Raw genomic sequence first — 20,615 nt, forward strand, 5'->3', positions numbered from 1 at the left:
AAAAAAATCCTAATTTTAAATAATTTTTATTGTATTGACGATATTTACCTTTGAATTTTTTAGAAGGATTTTCTTGTATTTCTTTAAAACTTGATGATGCATTTACAGATGACGAGTTTTTTTCTGTTTCCAAATTGTCTTCATCTGTATTCTCTCTTACTACTTGTATTTTGTATTTTTTTAATCAAAAATTTATCCATTTTATTTTAACAAAAAAATATTGTTGTTAATAAATTAAGAAAAAGTCTATTCGACTATAGAAGTAAATGACAACTGAGCATATAAGTAAAGTGAGTTATTGATACGGTGCATGTTTTCAGTATAAATATACTAACGTATTCACTGTTTAAAAATAAACGAAAATATCAAAAACCAACGTTTATAAATTATGATGACACACAATAGGCGATTCGAGCGCGATTAATCGTTCAAAATGACGATAATAATAATAACCCAACGATAATAATACAATTTATTTTATGTCGATAGCTGAAAATCTATTTTTATTATCATGGAAATTATATTAAATACCTATTAATTTTTGTAAATAGTTAATAGTGTTAATAATGTTTTTTGTCATTTAATATTAGTACTTCACGCGACACATTTGGACTTGCTCGGCGACACACCGGTTAAGAAACACTGGTCTATTAGATCATTATATATAAATATTGATATATAATATCTGAGCATACGATAAGCTTCGATAACACACGCATTATCAATTATCTCATGTCACAGATATATAGAATAAACTTATTATATCTGTAATTACATCTTGCCGGCCGCCAAGATGTTACTGCTATAGCTGCTATTGAGTATTCTAACTTCTAATATAATAGTAGCTATAAAACAGTGTAGGAAACTAGGAAAAAATAAAAACCAAAATTCAAAATTTAGCAATCACTGCTATTGTTGACACTGAATAACAGTCTGCGATTGCAATTGTAAAATAGCAGTGCTATTTAAACGGCTACTGATATTTCTTACCATCACTACAATAGTCTACTTTCTTGTGTTAAACTATAAATTTCGTTTACAAAATGTATTGAAGTGTCATTAGATGAATTAAAGCGATTTGGTATCGTATTTCCTCAAAATGTAGTTTTACCTAACCTAAACCTCCTCAATTAAGATTCATCTAGAGCAAAAACCAATTTTTGTTATAAATTGTAGTTATTTACCATATCCACACCACACAAAGTTAATGTCTGGCCTTGCGCTTTGATTATTGTCATTGTTAAACAAAATTTTGTTGAAAACTGAACTCTTCTAAATTAAGCTAAAAAATCGTTGTGGTATAATGATATTTTTATCAACATTTCAGTTTCAATTGATAATTAATTACAATTTTTGTAAAAGAGATGAATCTAAATCTAAACCTATAACAAAACCTTGGAGAATTCAAATTTCTTATAATATGATTGGAACTTCTGCTTTCTGACATATTTTTTGAGGAGACATACCAAAACGTTTGTGAATTTAAGAATTCTGTAGGAAAACTTACTAATTCGCTGTAGATGACAATATCGTAAGAAAATTAATCCATCACGGTTATAACTGAAATTATGAATAAAATGAAAATGTGATAAAGTAAGTCCTAGTAGTATATTTGGTACAATCTTATGAAAAAAAAAAAATCGTTAAATTATTTAAAAAACACGATACAAAACCGTTATCTATAAATAAAATCCATCTTTCCCTCACATCAGACAAAAAAAAAAATTAGGAGATGAGATGACATTTAGGCATAGGCGCACATAGGGAAGTACTTAGCACCCCCTTATTTAAAATTAGTACCCTCAGTTTCTTAGAATATTTATTTCAGTATTTCATCAATAAATTCTAAATTATTGTGGTTTATTGAGTTGGACATTTTTTTTTCCACTATAGACAATAATATACAATTAATATACAATATAGTTAACGAATACACGATTAAAACAATATAATTGTATAATTGCACGTTTTACTGTTTCAGTTTTTGTCTGACTATTTAACTATAAACAGCAATCAAAATATTACAGAAAATCATATTATCTTACTTTATATTTTTATATTATCTACGGTTTAGGGTTGGCTACGAAGTTATGTTCAATTTATAACTTTGATTATAACCTTGTTTTTAGTAATATTTAACCAGTGAGCTATGCAGAATTGTATGCGGAATGACAAATATTATTACCAATCATACAAACGATATGATTCATTACTATTTACATTTTATATACTAGTTCAAATTTTTGATATATCAGATTATTTTGAATATATCAACAGTTAGTTTATCTGCAGAAATGCTGATCTTAAAGAATAGTCTACTAGCCAACTTTGAATTTGTAGACTTGAAAAATCAATGTAATAAAAGTTCGTTGCCAAATGTTTATAAGCTAGTTCAAATGGTAATGACAATTTCAATTTCTTCTTCAACGTGTGAACGCTCCTTTTCAGCTATGCGTAGATTTAAAAATTGGTTACGTACTAATATAGGCCAAGAAAGATTTATTAAGCTATCTACGCTTAGCATTGAGAGAGATTTTACCAATAAAATAGATTTGAAAATTATATTGAAAAAATTTGCATCATCAAACAGGAAATTAATTCTTATTTAACATATTATTATAACTTATAATATAATTACTTTTAAATATTCATTAATAAAAATTAAAAATTATGGCAACGCAGTTGATTATATTATTAGGGGGTATGGGGGGCAAAGCCCCCCCACGAACCTGTGTATTTTAAATTATTCCAGCACCCCCTGAATTCATACACAATGTGCGCCTATGCACTTAGGATAGTATTTAAAACAACTATACGAAAAAAAAATTGGAAAATTGTTAAATAATGTCATCACAAAATTGGAACATAAAAAAGGACTATTTATTTATATACAAATATGGATAATAATATAATTATTAATTCACAATTTAATTATTATTATAAACATATATTTATAAAATCACTTATAATTTAAAAATATTTAAAACCTTCCCGTAAAGATTTGAAAATATGCCACTGACTCTAGTATTCAATAATTTCAATTAAAAATATACTTTTTGGTCAATTTACTTATTAATTAGGACTCCGATGTTTATCGGATTGTGTGATTGTTATCACTTAGTAAATTTTTGTACCGTGAAAAACTTCGTTCAACATCAACTGCATAGGCGCAAAATCTAGGGGGGGGGGGCTACAGCCCTCTTACCAAAACTTAAAATAACCTGTAGTTTACCCCTACTCTTATATACCAAGCTTATATATTTTAGATTCTGAGCCAATTTGAATTTAAGGCAATGTGTCTTTTTTTGTATGTGACATTATTGTGAGTTAAGTATGCTGTGTGTGGTATCCCATGAATAACATGGAATATTTATGGGGGGGGAGATTAATTTTGGCCTAAGCCTCCCATCCCTCAAGTTGCGTCTATGATCAACTGATGTTATTGGAGCATATTTAAATAATGCAAGGTCCTCAATTTTTAAATCTTCTTCTATTCCATCAATAGTATTAAATTTACCGGAATGTATTTTCAAAATTTATACCAAAGTTTTAAGTACATAATATTTTTCAATTACGTTCTGAAATTTGTTCTATACCTATTCTTTTCCTACTTTTCCATTAGCCATTTTGAGGGTTTCTCTTGTATTATTGACCACTTCAAATGATTCTATTTTAGTTATGTTGATTGGTAAACATCTGAAATTTGACTTAATGTATGTTAAGTTTGGACCTAAATTAAATTCAGTCATAATCTTAATACTTTTTTCGATTGAAATTGCGTCATCTGGATTCAATTTTGAAAATATATTTTGTATATTTGTAAAATTATCTGAGTAGTAAAATGCTGCCTTTAACCACGTTCCCCAGCGGGTTATTATTGGAACAGGAGAAAAATAAATACCAAAGTCTTCTGTTTTAAAAATCTCTAAACGTGATAGGGCTTTCAAAAATACTTTTTTTACATTTAACACAAGTCCGTCTACATTATTGAATTTTCCACAAATTGTTTCCTCAATTCTATCATGTGCATGTACAAGACAGGTGACAAGCATCATTTTTGAATAAAGTGCCTTTGCAGATTTAACCATATACTCGTACGTATTGTGCGACATCAGTAACAAATAAAATAATATCATCGTGATGAATGCCTGCAGGCTTTAGATTGATCAAAAAGTTTACTTATTGTTGAATAATTTACTTTATCTAACTCTTCGGAGGTCAATAAAATCAATTTACCCGGTGTACTTTTATCAAGATACCAATGATCACATTTGCGACATAGCGGTCTTCGCAATCTGTTGTTTCGTCTATAGACTCGAATGTTGTTTTGCCAATGACATTATTCCTAATGTTTTTTATTGTTTCTTCATAGCAATCAGTCAAATAATTTTTGCGTTAAGTTGATTCATCTGGTATTTCTTTACTAGTATATTGTAATAAAATATTACGAAATATTGTATTATTTACTTTGCGGAAAGGAATGTTGGCTACTAAAAACGCTCCGCACATACCCAAGTAAAATTATGATTTTTTTACCGACCACACTGGAAATTAGTTGTTGTGACTGAGTTTATTTCTGTCGATCAGCTGTACGAATATCAAGCCGTCTTTAAATGTTGTTCGACGGTAAAACGACGATCACTTCCGACTTAAGTTGCACACACCTTACAATATAAAACTAAGTCATCCGTTGAAAAAATGTCATTCCCAAACTCGTTAAAAAAATATTTAAGGAGTATTGAACAGGATGACTTGACTTTCGGCATTTTTAAATAAAATTGAAACTAACCGGTGAAAAATATAATACAGGCTTCAACTGACACGATGATGAAATTCGTACTAATGCATTGTCCGGTTGTCGCCGTAGGTATACAAAATTCTATTATTGCTATATACGTTAGATAAGTCTATAATAATTGATTTTTAACTAAACATTTATATTTTACGTCAATACGTAGTAGATTGTAGTTACCATGTCCTTTAAAACTTATATATACAAAGTGTAGAATTAATTGTGTAGATCGTTAATTAACATTTTTTTTTTGAAAAATGTACTGAAACATGGGCGTCACTAAAGTTCAAATTTTGGGATAGCAAAGTTTATTTTTAGGAAGTTAAAAATACATTTTTAAAGGTTTAACATGATAACTGGCTAACTTTTCTTCATAAACCTTGGTATGACGTATACACTGTCTTATTCACAAAATATAATTATTTTGGATACAATCAGAATAATATATGGTCTATGTTCGTATACATTTGAATAATGAACTTTGAATATATTTTAAAATCTAAAACTTTTTTGTGGTAGCAAAAAGATACCATTGCTAGCCCACAAAAATTTTGGGGGTAACAAATATACCCATCGATACCTTTTAGTGATGCATATGTACTGAAATATGCATTTTAATTTTTAAAATTTTAAAATATGAAATTAAAATACAAAACCATTAAATTTGCAAAAATATGCAAAATAAAAATAGTAGGTATTATTTGGTTAGTTGAAAAACTATTCGAATAGACGGTTACTAAAATATTTTATAAATATTTGAATATTTCTAAATTTAAATTGTTCACTTTGATTTCATATTAATCATAACATTATATGTTAATTTTCTATGCTCCTCTTTTTTTTTTTGAATCGACGAGTGTTGTATTTGCATTACTTCTGCTCGGAATTTATCATGCTATATATAGTTTATACTTGTACATCGTTCCATGGCGTCCGCAGGGGGTAATTATAACCCCCTTGGCTTTTTCATGGGTCAATTATCACAACCATTATGTAGTATAAAATATCAGGAAATAAATATTTTTTTAAATTAAAAAACATTTTTTGAAACGTTGAGTGCACGGTCGATATTTAGTCGACAGTTGTTATACGGATCTTTATGGGTGAATTACATATTTTTTCACTGTTGCGCCCTCTTAAGTTATCGGTTTTCAGTGCACTGTTTAGACTTTTATATGTGAATATTTAAAGTTAGTAAATACCAAATAGTTTGATAATTGGTAGTTCTTTATTTATTTTATAGAAACTCGAAACATTTAATTTTATAAGTATCCTAAAATTTTCAAATCAATGGTTTTATTTTATTTATATAAAAAAAAATGCATTTGTTGATTCAAAGTTGCACATTAATTAATTAAAATTAATACTGTAAAATTAAGTTCTAACGTTCTAATTATACACATAATTAATAATTTAATTTTTTACGTTCCTTACCTATATGATATAAAACTCATAAAAAAAAAAAAATAAAGTACTTTATTACTAATTAGATAATGAAACAAAAATTAAAAAAATTAAATACCTTGCCCCCACCCCTTGACAAATTCCTGCAAACGCCCTTGCATCGTTCTATGAATGGTTATAGGTAGGCTTGCCATTCGTCCCGGTTTTAAATACAAGTCCCGATGTCCCGTCCGATCATTCAGTTTATTCCGGTTAATAAAAGCTGAGATAAAATAATGTTGAATCTTGTATGTGCGTGAAGTTGGCCCCCCTAAATCAAGCTACCGACTCCAAACCTTCACAGACATTTTGCAATTAATTTGCTATAATTTGCTATAATTTGCTATGTAGTTTTCAGAATTTGCATACCCACGGTTTTTCCGGAAATTCATATTTTCTGTTCGGAGGATGGAACCTCGCCACAGCCCCCAATTTTATACTAGCGACTCCAAACCTTCACAGGAATTTTGCATTTAATTTGCTATAATTTGCTATGTAATTTTCAGAATTTTCATACCCACGATTTTTCCGGAAATAACAAACATATCTCAAATAATTTAGTTTTTAAATATTTCTTATATTTATTAAAAATTAATTTCAAATAATTATATAAAAAAAAAAAAAAAAAAAAAAATAAGGTATAAAATCCTAATAATTATTAAAAAAAAACAATTTTAGATTTTCACATATATAATTAAGTGTGGATTTATATGAATTCTTCCAGGATTTGAAATTTTTTGAATTTTTTTAATTAAGTCATTATGTATTTCCCAACATTTATCTGATCGTCTTAGATACGCGATATAATGTTCAGACTAATATCCAACTATTCCTCGGAGAATATACCTACAATGAACAAATTAAACATTTAATGTAATTATATGTGAATAAGCTGAACATTGATGTTTTAATAATTTAATTTCCTTTATAAGTTCTTAATAGGTAGCTGTAATTTATAAAACAATATTATATTTATAAATATTATAAGAATTAAGATGTAGTATTAAACTTACTTATCAGAACGATCCCATAACTCGGACGGAAAATAATTTAATGAGAATTTATGTCCATCAGCTATCATATCAGTTTCAATAAATAAATGATTTTCAATTAGTCTTGTAGATGTTATTATTCCATTGCAGTTATCTTCGACGCATGCATAGTGTAATTCTGATAAATATTGATTCAGAGCATTTTGAAAATTGGAAAAATCATGCTTCATTTTCAATATAATTGTTGGACTGCAAATTTTCCTTCTATTATTCTTGCATTCTGTTCTTGAGCATTCAATATTTTCGATGGCAGAAGGTGCAGTTTTTAATAAATTAATTATAATAAATGAAACATTGCACCTTGAATTAATTAATTTTACATTTGTAACACTTGGTTCTTTATGAAAAATTTGTTGAAGTAATAAAACTCTTGTGTCATATATTTTTCGGGATGAATTTTCAAGCGCTAATTGCATTGAAAAGTTTAAAAATTCATTATTACTGCCATCGATAAAATGTTTATAGTTTAATATATCTATGTAAGCCATAGATATAATTACAGCAACTGAATCGAATGCACACGTATTATATACAATATATCTTTCTTTGCCTAAACGAACAGGAGTGGCAGTGTTACCATTTAATAGTATAGTATTTAGGTTAGATCTTAAGTGTTTTGAACCCAATACTTTATCAATTTCTGGCAGTGAACACATATATTTCGTCGGTTTTTTCTTTCGAGGTGTTTTTGGAATTCGAAGAATCATATTAGTATTTCTTCCTTGGCCACGCCAGTTTTCTATAGCATTCAGAGATGTAATAGAATCATTGTCATCAGATGTTGTAGGGGAGACTGTTGAGTTACTGTTCTTTTTATCAGTATTTTCAGCAGAAAAATTATCTTTTGATACTTGCGAAGCTCTTTCAAGTGAATTTTTTAATAGTTTCGCATTTGACTCGATATTATTTAGGTGGGTAATAATAAATTTATCTACAGTCATTGGGTGGATTTCAAATTTAAGAATTTGCGTTTTAAGTTCTTTAAAATCGTTTTCAACGACAGCAGAACTTGCAATATTATATGGAGAATTAAATTTCTTTCTCATTATATTTGTCCAGAGCGGAAAGTCTTTACAAAGACGTAAAAGAGTTTTAGCTAAATCAGGTAGGAAATATGCTGATAATCTGTCGCCTTCTATTTCTGAATTTGATTTACTCTTTTCATATATTTGTTTCAAATATTCATCCATATGACTAATACCTTCTTCATGTATATAGTTATCAATATTTTCACAATATTTTCATCATTTTCATCATTCACGTAAAATGTTAAATCATTGTCTGCCTCTATATCATAAATTAAAGTTTTTTCAGAAGATAGCCCTCTAATCTTTTCTAAATTTAATTGTCTACTTATTTCGGACGGTGTTTCTATAATACCTTTTCCGATATACCGTCCATCTGTTTCACTTAAAATAATTGTGAACAATGCTTCTAAAATACAGTTGAATTCCTTTAAAGTATCCGAAGTTAAAAGCAGTCTCATTCCACGTACATAAAATTGTTTAAGCGAATTATTTTTTATTCTACTAAAATGTTTTATCCGACAAAATATTTTAATAACATGTGCTACATCTATTCGGATATAAGTAGTTGGTAAATATTCATCGTGACATTCGTGCTTTAAAACAATCATTTACGTAATTTTGAAAAGATCTACCATTACAGAATGCTCTAGATGCTGCTCCTAATATGGCTTTTGAATAATCACAAACAACTTCGTTTGGACTTCGAATACCCGACATCATCCACTGGCCTAACCAATAAAAAATTGTTAAGGTGTCTTGTTTTTCTGAAAGCATTTGCGTTACCGGTATATTTCCAAAATTTGAACTGATAACAGCCTCATATAAAAATATATGTTTTGATAAAACATTAACTGATGAACGATTAATTTTTTTTATCAAACTACCAGTAGCATCTATAGATAGCTTACAATATGTTTTGCTAAGATCTTTATAAACTATTAATTACAATACTAACCCACCACTTGAAGACAGCGAATCATATGATGAATTAGAAAAATACGGCATTGATCTCAAGCAACTAATTGTAAGAGAACAACTGTCCACACCTCCGTGGACTTCTCCATACGAGATAAATACCGACCTCAGTGCATTCTTAAAAACACAAACGTCCCCAGAAATGTTCAAAAGATACTTCCTAAGTATAATAGAAAATTATAAGGAATATCAAGAAATATACACCGACGCGTCCAAAACACAGGACCAAGTAGGAATCTCAATAATACTCAAAAGCAAAAACATATTAATGAAGTTACCTAACACATGCTCTATATACACGGCCGAGGCCATAGCGATACTAGAGGCGATCAATTCAGTTATAGACGATGAATATCCCAAGCATATAATACTCAGTGATTCCTTGAGTACACTCTACAGTATTAAAAACCAGTTCAAACATATATATTATCATTATTTATAAAAATTGTTATGTTAAAAAAGAAATCAAGTGCATATTTTTAATCATATTTGTACTTTTTAAGCGCAAAAGCGCATGCATATTTAGTAATTTTTAAGTACAATAAGTTCCGAGCCCTAGTTATAACCAGTTATCTGGTATTTAATACAGAACACAAATAGTATTCTTATCTACGATAATTATTTTTTTTGAGGAGATACGAATGTTTTGGTAATTTAATTGTTAAATTGTTATTTTCCATGTTGTTTATCAATTATCATAGTCCTGAAACGGATTTGACCTATTCATAAATTACCTTAGTTTTGGAATATTAATTTAAATTTGAAGAATAATGTCTTCATCGGTACCTATCATCAGACGAGGATGACAAAGACATTGAAATCCATTGTTTATTTTAAAATGTTTTCAAACAATTGTATGAAATTAAAAATTAAATAAGTAAAATAAAATAATAAACATTATTGATAATGAAATTAATTAATAACAATTATTTTAAGTGATAACATACGTTAAATCAAATGATAAAAATATATTTATTTATTTATGGTTCTGAAAATTTTACAGAGTAGAAATCTAAGCTACAAGTTATCGAGATATCAAAACTATTCATTTTACAAAACAGTTTTTAATTTTATAAAACAGATAACTAGTTAGGTATCGGTTCTATAAACATTCATGCAACAGGGCATAACTCACATAGATAGTTTATATTACAACATAAGTATAAGTGCTGTCTATTAATTTTGCAGTTGGTTAAACAGACAAACGAAAAAAAAAATCGTTGACTCGTTAAGTTAATAACTTTTAATAAAATTAACCTTAAGTTAAAACGTTAATTTGTAAAAAAATTAACGAGTTTATTAACTTAACGTTTTAACTTAATTTTAACTTTTAATTCGTTAATGCCCAGCCTTGTACAGACAGGTTAATCTCGACATGAAATACTCAGTTATATAATATTTTAAAATACAAGAAAGATTCAGTGAATTTAAAGATGAGTTTTATTATATTATATTATTGAGTAAATTATATAAATGATTTTTTTATATTAATGATTTAAAGACCATATTATCTCAAAATTGGGATCCCAAAACCATAATATTATAAAATCTCCAATTGTTGTTTTTTTTTATAAAAATAATATTAAACAAAAATATAACTTACTTATTCGTAAATAACTACAAAAAATACCAATACAAGTAAGTTGATGAAAAAATGAATTCTTAAGTAGTTAAAAATAATCAAAATCTACAACATATTAATTAACATTTATTTCAACCAACAGTAAAAATTTAACTTCCATCAAATTCAATAATATTGAAAATAGTTTAATAAAAATAATACATTAGTAATACATTCCTAATAATAATAATAATAATAATATTTAATAACAAATAATAAATATATAATAATAATAATAATATATATTTAATAATTTATTAGTAATACATTCCTAACTTTAATATTTTTTTTTTTAGGGCATTTAAATTTTTTATAACTGCTATATAGAGAACAATTTTCAATTGCATTATTTACAATTTTTAGAGATTGTGCACCTCTCAAATTATACCTCTCAAAAGTACCAACTATGTGAAATTCCCTGTCAGAAAATATATAGCTTTATATTCTTTGAAGCAGTCATTCTGGTCGAAATCGTGTACTCAGACAAACTTATATATATATAAGTAATATGATTACTATGCAAATTAGATATCGTATAGTTATATTTAACTTATAATTTAATAATCTAACATGTGCCTATTATTAGCGCAATAGTGTCAATAATTCATCTTCCCTGTAATCTAATGAAATCTGCAGTTTTCTTATTTTAAAATATTAGTAAAATATCATTGAATTGTATGTACTTATACACGTGAAATTTCATAGCAAAGATATTTGTGAAAATACAAGTAAAAATGTTTTAAAAATTTGAAAAAACTTACCTTGGTGGCCATAATAAAGAAAAAAAAATAGTTTTTGAATACTATACAGAATACGACTGTATACCAGTAGAAACACAGAACACTGAATAACTTATAATAAGAAAAATGATTCGAACAATATCAAATATAATTTAATATTAAATAATATTAAACGTATGAATTTCTAAATTTAGAAACACTGTGTGGATAGTAATCCACTAGATACACAAGACAAAACCAAGAAACCAAAAAGGCCAAGTTATTAACTGTACAGAGTATACTCAGAATTCACCTATTGTTGTTATCTCGTATATTTTAGTCACAATGAATATTATATGTTACTATAATTATATTACGTACTAATATAATATTATAAGTTCATTGTATATAACACCAGTTCAACTCACAAGTTGTATTAAATTTTAAAATACCGTATTATAAATGAATTCTTGTTATAATGCAAAATAAAATAAATCTGTAAATTAATCTTCACGTAATTGATATATGAGTACGATTTTTTTTTTTAAATGTTCATTGAGTAAAAATGATTTCTATTAAATATAATAATGTAATAATGGAAAGTAGTTTAAACAGAATACAAATTCTAAAAACTACATAGCAAATTATAGAAAATTAAATGCAAAATTCCTGTGAAGGTTTGGAGTCGCTAGCTTAAAATTGGGGGGGCTGTGGTGAAGTTGGCCCTCCAAACAGAAAATATGAATTTCCGGAAAAACCGCGGGTATGCAAATTCTGAAAACTACATAGCAAATTATAGCAAATTAATTGCAAAATTTCTGTAAAGGTTTGGAGTCGGTAGCTTGATTTAGGGGGGCCAACTTCACGCACATGAATCTTGTATAATTTAATAATAATATATATAATAATATTGGGATGTATAAAAGGATATACTTATTTTTATTTACATATGAGCATTACATAAAAAAAAAACTCATTCAATATGATATCTCAGTTTAGGAATTTCATAATATGGCCCCCTATTTATAGGGGAAGCCAGTGGCACTTAACCTATAATATATATCAGTGGTTCCCAACTTTTCACGACTATTACTCACAAATCGCATAAAATAAGATATTAATAAATAACCCTACCCGCTAAAAAAGCACGTATGCCAGACCTAACATAAAACCCGCATTAAGGTCCATTCCCACTGCTTCAGGACGTGTCTGGGCCGGTTTTTGGCAAGTCTGGATAGGTTAGATTATAATATAATTAAGTGCCCCGTCCATGTTAATAGAATATTTTGTCATCAGTTAAAGTCGAGCATCGAAATTAGTAACGACGTGCCAGTTGCTTACGTATTATCGAGTGAAATTAACCTAAGACTTTGATTTAAAAAAAAGTAAAAATCTCATTTCAAAACTTTTAAAAGTGCACTTTTTACTGCAAACATTTGAATTCGAATGGCATATCTGTTGAAATAATTGAGATGCGTGGTAATAGTACCTTCATCTTTGTCCTTCCGTTTAAAATTATAGCTTTGGTAATGTTGTACATCAACTTTTTTACTGAAAGTCTGGTACCATTGCAGAGTGGTGGTGGATTGATGTTTCATAAAGAATGATGGGCTCGTCAAATTTCAATGTTTGAACGTCAATCAATGCGGCGCTGGGGCGTATACAAAGGTGGGTTAGATCCCCCCCCCACAGGACTTTAAAATTGTATAAAATAATGTTCTTAATTAAGGAAATTATAAGGAAACAAAAAATATTGCAAGGATTTATTGTAAATTATTATTTTGACACATTCATGAATGTGTCAAAATAATAATAAATAATAAAAGATATATATATTGCAATATATATATCTTTTACTATTTATTATTTAAATGTGCAGGTACTTAGGTTTAGGATTTTTCCTTCCGTAATAATTTGTTTGCAACTAATCTCCCTCCATACAAAAGTTATGTATACGCCACTAATGCGGCGGCAAGTCTGGTTCGTGATACCCAATTGAGCAGGGTCGTTTTTGGCTGACCTTTTTGACGACCCGATTGAGCACGGTAAAAAAAAATATTGTGTACAACGTTGTCAGATTTTTACTATAATAGTATGTACTGTAGATTACTAATAGGAAACTAACTAACTATTATTCGAAAATAATTGCTCTATCGATTGATGTATACAGTGGCGGATTCAAGGAAGGGGCACAAGGGTATGTGACCCCAGTAAATTTTCTATGGATAATTTTTTTTATGTTACTACGAGTATTGTTTAAATGAAAAATACAATAAATAAGAATAATACTACCCACTAGTTTATTAATTATTTAAATTTAAACTGGATCAATATGTTTGCCAAAAAACATAAACAAAGACTTCAATTTTACCTATAAGGCTATAATGTATGAGAATCTATAAAGATATTTTTATTTATTAATTACTATGTTTATGAATAATAACTTGTCTATAGGTATAAATTATTATTTTGGTGTGAGATATTATGAAATCAACACTTTATTAATTATATTACCAATTTTGTTTAAAAATAAGAGTATGTATTATTAATTATGATTAAAGAATAATTACAATTTATAAGTGTCCCTCAGGGGCAGATAGGGCTGCCGGGACACCGGGATTTTCCCGGTGGGCCGATGAAAAATATTACTACTAATACTATTATATATGTACATATATACAAATAAAAGTAAATAAATATAATACTGATAATATATATATTTTAATCTAGCTTAAATCTATAAATATCATAGTAAATTCCTTAAAAATGAAGAAGAAAAAAAAGTAGTTATAGTAGGGTTACATAATTTTAAATGTGATTTTTTTTATGTATTATTTTAATTGAATGATCAAAAATTAAAAATTAAATTTTATTCAAAATTTCGAGTGCAAATTTTTTTTTCTTTAATGCATATACTTATGCATGTTAAAGATCTTTTATCGCATATTTGATTGGTTTTTAATGCATATAATTCTGTGCTATAATGATAATTGATTGTTCAGATTTAAATTATCATATATAGTCACTAAGCCCTCAGGGGGGCACTAAGTCTTTAGTGCTACGGGCTTTGCGAACCCGGGGCCCCGAGCTACGGGCTGACTTTGATTAGTTGGCCCAAACCGGTCCTCCAGGTTTGGGGGTTAAGCGATGGTCCAACAATCCATCCTTGTAAAAAAACCATATGTTGTGAATCTTCTAACAAAGTCTCGGAACGGAAAACTTTGGAGACTCGTTTTGGAACATGGAATATCAGAACTCTCTTTAAAGCAGGAGCTTTAAAGAATATTGTGGAAGAAATTGAAAAATATAAAGTGCCAATAGTCGCAATACAAGAAATTCGTTGGCTAGGAAATGGTAATGTTCAGTCTAGTAATTCAACTATCTTTTTTAGTGGCAAAGAGACAGGCAAACATGAACAAGGAGTAGGTTTCGTAGTTAGAAACTCAAGCATTAAACGTTTCATGCCAGTGAATGAACGTCTATGCTACCTGCAAATGGCTGGATGGAATTTTGATATATGTATAATTAACGGTTATGCCCCGACAGAGGATCAAGAGGAGGAAGTGAAAAATATTTTCTATGATGATCTAGAGAGATTATTTGACTCTCTACCAAACAACTGCATCAAGATAATTGTGGTGACCTGAACGCGCAGGTCGGTAAAGAACAATTTCTCAGACCAACAATAGGGCAAGAGAGCTGGCACCCAGTATCTAATGATAATGGGTTGAGATTAGTTGGCTTTGCAGAATCGAAAAACCTTATTATAAGCAGCACCTATTTCCCTAGAAAGAACATTCATAAGCACACGTGGACTGCCCCAGACGGTAAGACGAAAAATCAAATCGACCATATAATAATTATATTTAATATTTAATATTTATTATATTCAATAATTATTATTGACAAGCGACACCGAACAAGCATAAAAAACGTCAGAAGCTATAGGGGGGCGGATGGGGACACAGACCACTTCTTAGTGATAGCAAACCTATCGTTAAAACTGTCAACGATCTGGAGAAAAAAGCAACAACCTAATACAGCACATAAACTAGATAGAAGTAAATTAAGAGATCAAGAGGAAATCATGGAATACCAAAACAGAATAAAGGAAGGATTGAACAGCTTTAACATAATACAAGGAGAATTGAGTAATGTCATAGAGTGGACCCAAATAAAGGAATCACTAAATAAAATAGCAGAAACTCTCCGAGTTACCAAGGGAAAAAGTAAGAATCACTGGTTTGATAATGAGTGTCGAGACGCGATAAAAAATCGAAAAGCAGCAAGAGTTAAAATGATACAAAATCCTTCGACTTCAAATTTGCAGGAATATGCAGAATTTCACGCAAGGTCAAATAGAATAATTAGGCAAAAGAAAAGAGCATCAGAAAAAAATGCCCTAAATGACATTGAGTCATATAAAAAGGACCCGAAAATGTTCTTCGAAAAATGTAAATCAATAAAAGAAGGCTTTAAATCTCGTACCTACCTTATGACTAATTACGATGGCAACCTCATATCAGACCCTAAACTAATCATAGACAAGTTTCAAACATATTTTGAGATTCTATTAAATAATAATTCAGACGATGAAACAAACAATATAGATGGATCTGGAGAACCGGCTGAGGATCAAATATATGTTACAGCGGAACCGGAAGTGCCGGAACCTAGTTTGGAGGAGATTAAATCAATAGTGGAGTCACTGAAGAACAACAAAGCTCCAGGAGAGGACAACATAAATCCGGAGTTACTCAAACTTGCTGGCCGAGACCTCCTGGAAAACTTACACAAAACTATCTCAACTGTATGGGAGCAAGAAAAACTAGGAAAGGGTTGGAACACCGCTATTATTTGCCCGATTTATAAAAAAGGAGACTCCAAGAAAGTGGAAAATTACCGTGGCATATCCCTTTTGGACACTGCTATAAGGTCTTGTCAATAGTCATTTTACATAAACTCGAAAAATATTCAACAGAAATAATCGGTGAATACCAGTGTGGTTTCATGAAAGGAAAGTCCACTACTGACCATATATTCACCCTTAGACAGGTTATGGAAAAATATTATGAGTATGACAAAGATCTACACATGATTTTCATCGATTTTCAGCAAGCTTATGACAGCATTATTAGAGACCGGCTATGATCAGCACTTATACATTTCGGAATACCAAAGAATTTGGTTAAGCTAATAAAGTGCTGTAATTCTGACACGCTTTGCAAAGTGCGCTTTCTTGGAGAAACATCAAAGGAGTTTGAGGTCAGATGTGGTTTGAAACAAGGGGACGCGCTATCTCCCGCTCTCTTCAATCTAGCACTTGAAAAAGTTGTAAGAGATATGCAGGGAGATCGAGAAATGGAAGTACTGGGGCGCTCATCTCTCTTAGCATATGCAGATGACATTGTGTTATTTGGAGAATCAAAAACGGAATTAGAAGGGACCGTACAAAAGCTCATACTGACAAGTAAAAATATGGGCCTTAAAATAAATGAAAATAAAACTAAGTATATGTTAATGAGTAGACGACCTACTCCGTTACAAAATGTGAGCATTGATCATTTCTCTTTTGAGCAAGTCGAAAATTTCAAGTACTTAGGCGCTAATATAAATCATAAAAATAATATGCATAACGAGATTAATTCCAGGATAAGTGCAGCAAACCGTGGATACCATGCAATGAGAAAAATGTTCACATCGAAACTGCTATCTAGAGACACAAAGAAAAAACTATACATTGCCTACTAACGCCCCATTGTCATGTACGGATGTGAGACATGGTCCACGACGCAGGGTGACGAGAATAAACTATTGACTTTCGAAAGGAAAATACTTAGAAAAATATATGGGCCCATATTAAACCCCAGTACTGGTGTATACGAGCGAAGAAAAAACGCTGACTTAAACAGTCTGTTTAAAACAACCAATTTAAAAGATTTTCTAAGGTCGAAAAGGTTAGAGTGGGCTGGCCATGTTTGGCGTGCAGAGGGTAAATTGATAAGACAGGTACTCATCAACAAACCAAATAAAAAACGACCTGTAGGAAGGCCAAGACAACGGTGGTTGGACCGAGTAAAGGACGACCTGGAGATTAAGCAATGGAGCAAGTATTGAGGATGCAGAAGATCGAGAACTTTGGAGAACTTTGGTAGAAGCTGCGAAGCGCCTAAATGGCGCGTAAAGCAAAAAAAAAATAAATATATATATAGTCACTAATAAAACCCCATGGCAAAGTTGATTACTGATATATCATGTTTTCCCACAATAATTATACGCGAACCATGTAAATAGTATAATATTGCTAAAATGTTTTATAACTAGGTATGCTTCAAAACGAATTAAAAAGAAAAGATGCAGAAAATAAAAGAGATAAAAATCATAGTGTTGTTAGAAGAAAGTAAAACATGTGTAAAATTGGATAGTATAATATATATTATAATTTTAAATATTATTTAAGAACATCGAAAAAAAAGGTGGTGATTGCCGAGTTGGTTCTCTCAAAGTTGAGGTAATTGTTTAGTTGGAACTTGGATATAATCATGCGGACCGCTGTATTCTATTTTTCCCGGGCTAGTCAGATTATGCCTATCCGCCCCTGGTACCCCACCTATCAAATTAACCAAGATCCGCCCCTGGATGGGTTCCACGGAAGTGTCATAATTAAGAGAAATCAGAGAGTGCGGTCGCACCCAGGCCCGTTCACAGAGGGTCCCGAAATTTTACAATTTTTTTTTTATTAATAATTAATAAAAACTATTATTTTTCTATTATAATATATTATTAAGCTAAATATTATTATCGTTAAAACCAAAATTCTTATCTCATTACAAATTGCATTATAATTGTTACAAAAATCGGATATAAACTTAAAGCTTTTGAATTGCTTCAAACGGTCTTAAATAAAATGAAAGAAATGCGTGATAATTTCGAAGAAGTGTTTGAGGAAGCTAAACAAATAGCAACTTCGTGAGTTCAGCCAACATTTAATAACATAAGAAAAAAAAAATTACTAAATATTTTGATGAATATAGTAGAGATGAATGTCTCCTTAATGCTTAACAATATTTTAAAGCACAAATTTACTATCGTACTCTGGATATAATTATCGAACAACTCCAACGCCGTTTTAATGGTATGAACCAAATAATAAAAATTCTTGCTTCAATGATACTAATTAATATATGTTCAATGAATAAAAATTAACTTAAACTTTCAACTACCTTTTTAGTAAGCAATTATGAAAATAATTTAACAATAGATTTAATCAACCAAATTTTTCAACTAAAACGATCATTTGAAAATCAAATTTCAAAATTAAATTCTGTACATGACTTGGTGAAATTTATAATTGTAGACAATTATTTAACAGCGGCAAATTTCCAGATTTATGGATGGCTTGTTTTCTTTTTTTGACAATACCAGTGACGGTCACAAATGCAGAAAGAAGTTTTTCAAAACTTAAAATAATTAAAAACTATATTCGAAGTATGATGTCCCAAATTTGTTTGTCAAGTTTTTTTTATACTATTAATAGAAAAAAAAATTGCTAAAGAAATTAAGACATCAGATATAATTTCTACTTTAGCAAATAAGAAGTCCAGAAAAATGTTTTAAGTTTATAGTCTTAATTGTTATTCGTTACATCGGTATTTATATACTGATTTTGTTGTACATTGATAATATTATTTAATAATATTAAGTATTAAATTAGTAGTAAATATTTTAATAAATATATTATTAATTAAATGATTCTTAAATAATATGACGAGTTATTTATTATTTATTAATATATGCAATAATATTTAAAATAAATTTTAAAATAATTTTAATAAGGTGAATGCACCCCCCTCAGATATTCTTAATATTTACATCTGAATGAGGGGGTTGGGCTGAAAAATTTGCTCCCGAATCAACATTTTATAGTTACGCCACTGATGTGACGTTCCTTTCCGTTTATTCTGTTGTTATCAACATTCAAACAAAACTGCTCGTTCGGGCCTAATTAGTTCTATTGATGATTCCCTTTACTTTTCGCAACAAAAGGTAGACTATGTCTTTCTTCAAGGTCTAATCTACTTCTGTACCATATTTCATTAAAATCGGTTCAGTGGTTTCGAAGTCCATTGGACATAAATCGTTGAACATATTAAGTATCTAGTATAAAAAGGCGTAAGAAACATATAAACATTAATTTTTATATGGTTGAATTACACAGTCCCCCCCTGGAATATATTTTATTATTTTAGATTAGAAAATTGACACGAATCCCTAAAATAAAAATGTTAGGTTGAAAAAAAGCATAAAATATTTGTATATTCGAATGTTATTTATTTGTTATTGATTCATTCATACTGTTAAATAATTTACATAAATCTTACAAAATCAACATATTAAACAAATCAAATATTTCCTAGGTAACCGAAAAAGAAAAAAGTTTATACGTTCAGTGAAAAATTGTTTTGATCTTTTAAAATGCGATTTTCGAAAAATCCTTTCTTATTGTACGGTGGTAGTATTAGAGGAACCACTGTTCCAAATTTCAATTGTATACGTTAAGTAGTTTTTGTGATGTAACGATCAGTGAGTTAGTGGTATTTGGATTTTATATATAAACTAGTGATGGGAACAATCGAGAGAAAATACTCGAAATACTCGATTGTTCGATGTAATCGATTGTTCTCGATTGTTTTGGAAATCATCGAGTGATTCTCTCGGTATAAAAATCAGTTGAAATAATCGAGTGAAAAATGCTCGATTACTCATACACTAGTTTAGTTCCGAGTTATTCTCTCGGTAACAAAATCCTATATCAGTTGAAGTAATTGAGCGAAAAGTGCTGGTTAGGTTAAATAAGGTCTAAAGCCGCGTACACACTTGTAACATTCGCGCGTAACAAAACGCCGTAACGCAACTTAGGCGCGTAACAGCAATCGATGTGTGGACGTGAAGGCGTAACACCGTCGCGTAACAAATGTTGATACG

At 29.5% G+C, this 20,615-nt stretch overlaps 1 protein-coding gene across 1 annotated transcript; it reads left to right on the forward strand.

Moving 5' to 3' along the window:
* The first annotated feature begins 17,393 nt into the window (after positions 1 to 17,393).
* Positions 17,394 to 17,819, forward strand: LOC112694589. The gene has a single exon (XM_025570108.1). The coding sequence runs from the start codon at positions 17,394 to 17,396 to the stop codon at positions 17,745 to 17,747; it is 354 nt and encodes a 117-aa protein (XP_025425893.1). The 3' UTR covers positions 17,748 to 17,819.
* The last annotated feature ends 2,796 nt before the right edge of the window (positions 17,820 to 20,615 follow it).

Source organism: Sipha flava, unplaced genomic scaffold (genome assembly GCF_003268045.1).
Source record: "Sipha flava isolate LNK unplaced genomic scaffold, YSA_version1 131_pilon_pilon, whole genome shotgun sequence".
Classification (NCBI taxonomy): Eukaryota; Metazoa; Arthropoda; class Insecta; order Hemiptera; family Aphididae; genus Sipha; species Sipha flava.

Excerpts from the sequence above, each read along its gene's own strand:
- LOC112694589 (XM_025570108.1), top strand. The coding sequence starts at position 17,394 with ATGTACGGATGTGAGACATGGTCCACGACGCAGGGTGACGAGAATAAA.